The 7,635-nt window shown below is 40.6% G+C and overlaps 1 protein-coding gene across 2 annotated transcripts; it reads right to left on the bottom strand.

Moving 5' to 3' along the window:
• Positions 1-385: 385 nt before the first annotated feature.
• C2H3orf38 (chromosome 2 C3orf38 homolog) lies at positions 386-6,186 on the bottom strand. Of its 2 annotated transcripts, none has more exons than XM_085685666.2 (3): positions 5,695-6,186; positions 4,032-4,270; positions 386-2,242 (listed from the first exon to the last, which is right to left on the bottom strand). In XM_085685666.2, exons 1-3 carry the CDS (start codon positions 5,819-5,821, stop codon positions 1,565-1,567), a joined length of 1,044 nt encoding a protein of 347 aa, XP_085541792.2. In that variant the 5' UTR covers positions 5,822-6,186; the 3' UTR covers positions 386-1,564. The 2 variants fall into 2 exon arrangements, with proteins under 2 accessions (XP_085541792.2, XP_085541791.2); XM_085685665.2 differs by having other exon boundaries at positions 386-2,245; positions 5,695-6,182.
• Positions 6,187-7,635: the final 1,449 nt, after the last annotated feature.

Here is a 7,635-nt window from a genome sequence, read left to right as displayed (position 1 = left end):
TTGACCTAAAACTATGTGTAGGAATCTGAGTCTTTCTTAGTGTTTTTATACATTCAAAGGTTCAATAGTGAAGATAAATAAAGATTTCCACAGTACTGACACAAATAGAACAAGGAGAGCTTTTCATCTCATGCTTTTCTCGGGATATTTATCTGGATCCTTAAAACCTACGTGAGTATAAAATCAAACTAAGTATTCAAACCCGAGGAGAGGCAGAGTGACCTAGTTGCCTTACCTTGTGAACACAAAGTAACCGTTCTGTAGGCTGCTGTTTCTTTATAATATGCTGACAATATACATGAAGGAAAAGCAGCTTAGTGGTGTTAAACTGCCTAAAGCTCTCCTTAAGAACTGTGGGCTGGAACCAAACAGTTTACTATTCTAATACAGACAAAAAGGATTTCCCATCTTTATTAACTTATATTAGAACACACTGATTTGTATTCTTCATAGAGACATGCCACTAAAACAAAAGGGGAGGTGTGAATGAATGCTCACCTCTTACTTCCAATATTCATAACCAATCACCCTAAATTATCAGAGTTCAATATAAAAATTAACAAGTATAATAAACCATTACATTGTCCAGATATTTTTCCAAATAGTAATTTAAAAACTAAAATTCTTAACCAAATCCAGGAGCAGCAAATAGTTACCAGGTGATGAGAAATTTAAACTCTAACCTGGCAAATCAATTTTGATCTCAAATCTAATAACACAGAGGTGAAAACCTTTGTTAAGCTACATGTATGCATATTTCCACAGCCATGTAGTAAGTTCTAAAGGTGCTCTGTTTCTATTTTGTGGAGAATCAACCTCTGCCACAATCAGTCGGGAAGAACAGTAATTTGATTCCTAGGAATGGTGCATACCTTTAAATGTTCAAAACACAGTTTCCATCTTTAGGGTATCATAGTCAATGTTCTATAAAACTGTTGGCTGAAGCCTAACTAGTAATAAGGTCTGTGTTGAAAAGAACATCTATTGCCCAAAATAGTTGAGCAAAGTAGATTTTGAGATAATTTGCGGACTGGAACAGATAATTTGAAAGAGACGCTTCAAAAAGGAGTATAAGCTTTTCTTCCCAGGATAAATTATTGGACTCTTTGCACAAGTATATTATTCATATTTTACATAATTAGTAACACTTTTGAGTTTATACTAAATATCTCTAAAATGTTACTTTTTGGTTTGTTTTTATTTTTCAGATAGCACTTTAGCATGACGCATTTTTAAGATATCCAATAAGCCATGACTACTACTAATTGCTGCCACTTGGAGGTTCAGAGATTGTGAGCTTTCACTAAATAAATGAAAATAATACCTATGGTTTTTAAGGCACACAGTTATCTACATCTCAAGTAGGATTTATTTGATGGACCGCGATAAGTTCTCAGAACATTTGCTGTAACTCGGGTAGAAATAGCAAATATTCACATTAGTCTGGAGTCCAAAAAGGTATTTCAGCTAAAATATGTCAGTCCTCACATCGGCAATCACTTAGAAACGATCAGTGTTGTGCTGGGAAGGGTTTCTGCAGCGACTTCCAGCTGATGCATAGTGCTCAGTGCTTCAGAGGGTTAGGCAAATTCAGTTCCCTTTTGTTCAACAAGGCCTCATTTCCACTACCTAAAACCTGGTCTCCAGTTCCACTATCCAATGTCTGCTTTACATTAGGTCTTCCTTCAGTGCTATTACACAAGGTGACTGCATTATAAAAGGCCTCCAGATCACTCTGCTCAAATGTAACAGTTGGTTTCAGTGATGTTCCGGGAGCAAGGGAACCTCCTCCAATAATTCTCAGGTTGATAAATTTGATTTTCCAAGTATTTTCCACAAAAGGGCTACGGATAAGTCCAAAAATTTGCTCGAATATGCCCAAACAAGTATTTCCTCTGTGGACAGTCCCTGCAACTCCGACCATAACTAATCCATGAGGAGAAGAAGCACATTTTAGTCCTTGAGAATCGAGGTTGGGACTTAGAAAAAGGAATTCTTCTTTCACTAAAGACAGTAAACGAAGGCTCACGATTTCTGCTCCATGGTAGTCTATCACGTTTTGTTCTGAGGTGCTATAATAAAACCTAAGCTTGACATCATGCCAGAAGTGCTGCGGGCCCCAATCGTCCTGAGGTGGTCCCATAAACGGATTCTGAGAATTAAGAAGTTCAAAGAACCAGTGACAGAATTCTTCTCCTAAGCGACGAAAATCAATCTTTTCAGATTTTTTGTCTTCTTTTGCCTGCTGGTTAAGACAAACACAAAGTGAAGTGTAAGTTTACCTCTCACAGCCAAGTCTCTACAAACCTAACTGAGAGCATCCTGGTGAGGGCAAAGGGGACTGGGTAAGACAAGCACAAGACGTGAAGGTTTACCTTTCACACCAAGGCTCTACAAACCCGTGTCCTAACTAAATGAGAGCATACCAGCTAGACCAAAGGGATCTGAACTTATCATACACAGAAAAATTTCTTTCAAAAAGGAAGAAAATATTTTAAATTTAAATTTCAGCTTAGCAAAATTTAACAAGGCCACTGCTGGGTTCAGTGGCACACTGCTAAGATGCCAGCTACTCAGGAAGCTGAGATAGAAGACTGGCTTGAACACAGGAGTCCAAGACCAGTCACAGCATTCCCTCATTCATTCATCCTCACTCTCTCCCTCTCCTTTCCCCTCCCTCCCCACCCCTCTCATTTCCTTATCTCCCATATGTTGGGAGCAAACCTGACAGATACCCTAGATCTTTTGTATTTTCCCTCCTTCTAAGCAAGGGTCTTACTCTGTATCCAACACTGTCCTGGAGCTTGCAGCCTCCCTCCCGAGGTTACAGGCACATGACAGTCCTCCTATTCTCATATCCTGTCTCCTCAAAACCAATTATAACACAGTAAGATAGGAATCTTATAAGTGGTTTCCATGATTTGGTCTTAGAAAAAGTTTTTAAAAAAATCAAAAATGAACAAAACCCTCTAAAATATCAATGTCAGCATGAACAGTCAATGATAATGGTTTGTTTGTGTATAATTTTCACTTGACTGTACACATCTCTCAAAATGTAAAACAAATTGCTTCAAACGGATCCTTTACTGACTGTAAATTAAATGTCAATAAAGGTGATTATGAAAATAAGACATTGCAATAATTATTAAAACTCACAAGGAATTTGCATTTTCATAACTATTGAAAAGTAAGCTCTTGGTATCTGCTCTAACATAAAATGGCATTTTTTTTTTTAATCAGAAGAGGTCTGCCACAACATCTTTTTAAAAAAACCCCCTCTATCTTCTTTAAAGAGATAATTCTAAAGGTGATTGAAATGGGTAATTTTGCATGACTGGAATTAATACTATTATGTTTTTAATTAAAAGTAAATATTACTATAAAACAGACCATATAAACTCGACCTCATACATCTATGTATTCCAGAACATAGTACTCACTAAGAATAAGATATGTCTTATTCTATACTATATGGAGTACCTGCTATTCAATACATTTAACAAAGAATATGATATTTAAGTACATTTTCCCAGTCTTCACAATAAGCTTGATAACATACTGCTATGAGCATTTTTTTCTCTTTTTTGTATATTAAGCAAATGAGACCTTATCACATCATTTTCTAAGCTGTACTATGAAAGCATAGTAACTACCCAGAGTTCAATCTATCAACATTAAGCACTCAGTATCTAACACATGCACACAACTAGAGCAGCCAGGATCAACTGAAGAAAAGTGGAAATCATTTTTTGACACTTCTTAAATAAAATTTTGAAATGACTACCAGTCATGTCCTACAATATGGCAAAGGAAATTGATGACTATACTCCCCCCACCCCCCACACCCAATTCAATAGATTCCATGCACACCCCATCTGAGAAGGATCCGGCGTCTAAGAGGCTTCAGTGGTCTTAAAGAACATAAAGGAGGTAAAGACTAGATAACACAAGTACTAAGAACCACTCGCCTCAGCTCTATGATTATTTGCACAGTTTCAGACAGAACAGGGATTCAGAACAGAAGTACAAACCTGTTGAAAGAGCTGGATATCCTCTGTCTTTGTAACTGGTTCTGCTGTCTCCTTCAGTTTCGGTGACTGTTTTTCCCAGTAATCTTTTGCATACTGAATAAGATTGTGTTTTTCAGTAGTTGGAGGTACAACCACCCCTTCTGCTGCCAAATACCTAAATATGATTTCTCGGTGGACTTTTTTGCGCCTCAGAAGTTCTTCTACATTTTGACTATAAACTAATATTGCATGAATAGCATCTAGAAAAAAATAACAGTAATCAATAGACAATCTATTTGTAAATTTGCCCAACATCAGCAAAAATTCTACTAAAAATATTTAAGGTCTTGTGATACTTGCTATTGCATAAGACAGCTATGGCTTTGAAAAGAGAGACGTGGCTTATCCATTTGTTTGCTTTTCAAATCGTTCACACTTTAAACCTCCTTTATCTTACAGGTGGTGGTGGTGGTCATGGTGGCACAGACGTTAGTCCCAGCACTAAGAGACAGAGGCAGGCAGTTCTCTGAGTTCCAGGCTAGGCTGGTCTACAAAGCCAACTCCAGGACAGTCAGGGCTATACAATGAAACCCTGCCCCCCAAAACCAAAATAATAAAATAAGAGTTGTCTTAATAAAAATATTTGACCCCGAAAAGATTATTTCTATGCCCCAAACACCTAAAATCTATGAACCTTGAAAAAGTGATTAAAATGACAATATTTGAGATGCCAAGGAATGTTGCCAAACTCCTGATTCTACAGATAATCAAAGTTGGTAAGTGGCAGAATCTGGAAGTTGTTTTTAAATTAAAAAGTTGTGCTGAAAACACAGGCTAAAAATCTATCTTTCAGACACACGGCAGGTTCAAACAGCAAATATTAATTTTTAAAAATGCACATAAACCTTCCAAAGATCTTATTCCACGGAAGACACATCTTTGAAGCCCCAAGTTCAAACTTCCCTAATGCTATCCTCTTTTTCTACCTAGCTCAGGTTACACTCGATTGTTTCGGTGTGTTCTTTTTTTTTTTTTATTTTTTATTTTTTTGGGGGGAGGGGAGCTATTGCTATCCCTTTCTTTACAGCAGCATATATATCAACAGCCTGTATTTAGTAAGGATTTTTTTAAATGTTTTATAAATTCAACGTACATATATATATATCTTTTATGTATTACATACAACTTTTTTTTAATTAAAAAAAAAAACTTGTGGTTTTGCCACTGGTCAACTTTATCTGTAGGACGAAGAGATTTAGCATTCCATGACATATATGGATTAAAGCCACCACCCTTTTGTTGGCTGCAACAGGTTATTTCCCTAAGATACCCACAAGAGGTGTTTATGTGTTTTCGGTGGAAAGTAAACAGCCAGAGCAGCAACCGCTCATTCCCCGGATGATAGAAACTTAAAACTAAAATCCACTCTGGGGCTTTCTGGAACTCATGAGAAACGGCGGACTCGTATTCGGGTCATCGTGTCACCTGAACTGTACCCGGTCGGCCCCGGACACGGGGAGCTGCTCCACCGTGCGACGCGCCGGCTCCCCGGGACCGGACTCCGCGGGCTCCGGAAGCTGCAGAGCCGCGCAGCCGCGGCTGGAGCGGCGTCCCCGCGAGTTCGGGCCCCGGGCAGCCCAGCAGCGTCTCCGGCCCGGCCCGGCCCCTCCGCCGGCGCGCCTACCTTGGCGGTCCACAGGCTGCACCAGGCGGTTGGTGACGGTGTCGCACAGGGCCATGATCTCGTCATTGTCAAGCAGGCCGAGCAGGTTCCGGCAGCCCTCCGTCTCGAAGTGGCTGAGCCCAGACATCTCGCCCCCGGAAAAGGGGGCAGAGGGCGACGCCGCTAAAGTCGCCCTCTCGGCCCGCGGGCGGGCCGGCGCCCTGGCAACAGACACCGGAAGTGTCTTTTCAGTCGCTCTCCCCGGAACGGTATCGGATATTCCAGTCCCCGTCCCGGGGGGGTGGGGGGGAGTGCTTCCTCAGAAAGTCCTCGAGGAAACGCTAGGCATCCCGACATATGGTTCCGGGCTGCCTGGAAGTAGCATTCCACCGATCGCGCTTAAAAGAGGCATCGTGACCATTCACCTTCCACTCGCGGGTTGGTTAGAAACGAACCTTTAAAGTCACCAGCCCAACTCCTCCGGAATCGCGACTTTAAGTGCAGCTCATGCGCGGGCTGCGTGGGGCGGAGAGCGCAAGCGCGCTCCCGTCATACCGCGGGGCTTGCAGGTGAACTCGCTCCTCCCTTTCTCCCTTCCCGTGGCCCGGGAGCGTTTGAATGTATGTCGTGTGTGGCCGATTTTGAGTTAGGTGAGCTTCGATATTCTTAGCGCCACAAGTGAAAATACACTTTTAAACACTATGCTTACAAAGAATTATAACTTGCTTATCCGTGATCCCACGCTTTTCCACCTTGTGGATGACTTTATAATCGAGTTCATGGAGGAGGTAGTGGAACCTGAGTTTGCAGCTGGTTGATGACAGGTACAGCTGAAACAACCTGAGGCTTCAGATTTGCATCTAAAGTGCCGCTGAAGGGGCGAGGTGCCACACAGTCTTGGGACTGTGCCTCTAGCTGCATATCCTAAGGCCTTAGATTTGAATTAGTGGCTGGTATTTCCCACTGCAGTAAAAGTTACTTGGTTGATGTGGGAGAAATAGGCACAGACATACTCACCCCGGGCAGAAAGTGATTTGTGTTGTGAGTATAAGCAAGAGGAACTGGATTTTGGTTAGACTTTTTTTAAAATACAAAATTATTGATATTTGGAGCAGGATAATTTATTGTTATTGAGGTTGAGTTCTGCATTGCAGGATGCTTAGTACCTTCCTACATTTCTACAAGTAGTAGTGTGTCCTTCTCTAGCTTGATGCACGTGAGCATACCTCCAGACTACCAAATGTTCTCCAAGAAAGAAAATCATCCCCAGGTGAACCACTGATTCACTTTCCATAGCGGTTTCTGAGATAATGAAAAATATTTTTGCATTGCACAGGACTAACCACTGTCCACTTCTGGGTTTTGAAATTTTGCAGTGTAGTAGTAAAACTGAGAATTTCAAGTTTTTCTTGACTTAGAGTCAAGTTTTAATATTCATGTGTGGCTAGTGGCTACTGAATTGGATCATACACATCTAGAGATTTGTAGGCCATTCCGTAGACCTGTATCTTTTATGTTTGACTTCTGACTTCAATTCTTTTTATTTTTTAAATCCATTCGTGATAAGTCACAAGGGTTGCTTTCTTGGACTTGTATCCCAGGTTTCTGCTTCAAAGCCTTTGTTCTCACTGTTACCTGAGATGGCCTTCCCTTAAGATATCTCAACTGCTCATTTCCCCAACTATTTATTCAGGTCCCTGCTTCAAAATATTGCTAGGGACGCCTCACTGCATTAGCCTATTCGAAGTCACCATCAACACCCTACTTATGTTTCCTACCCATTTTGCTTGTCTCCAAAGTGTTTATATAATTTAGTATACTATATTGTTTATTGCTCTCATTCCACCCCTATCCCATTATCGGTGAGCTCTGTGAGGCAAGCAATTTTTGTTTCATTACTTTTACAAAGCCTGGAACATAATAGATTAGATATTTTTAATAACAATTTTTTAATAAATACAC

Source organism: Myodes glareolus, chromosome 2 (assembly GCF_982192425.1).
Source record: "Myodes glareolus chromosome 2, mMyoGla1.1, whole genome shotgun sequence".
Classification (NCBI taxonomy): Eukaryota; Metazoa; Chordata; class Mammalia; order Rodentia; family Cricetidae; genus Myodes; species Myodes glareolus.
The sequence above is the reverse complement of the archived record's forward strand: the minus strand, read 5'-3'. Positions and strand labels throughout refer to the sequence as shown.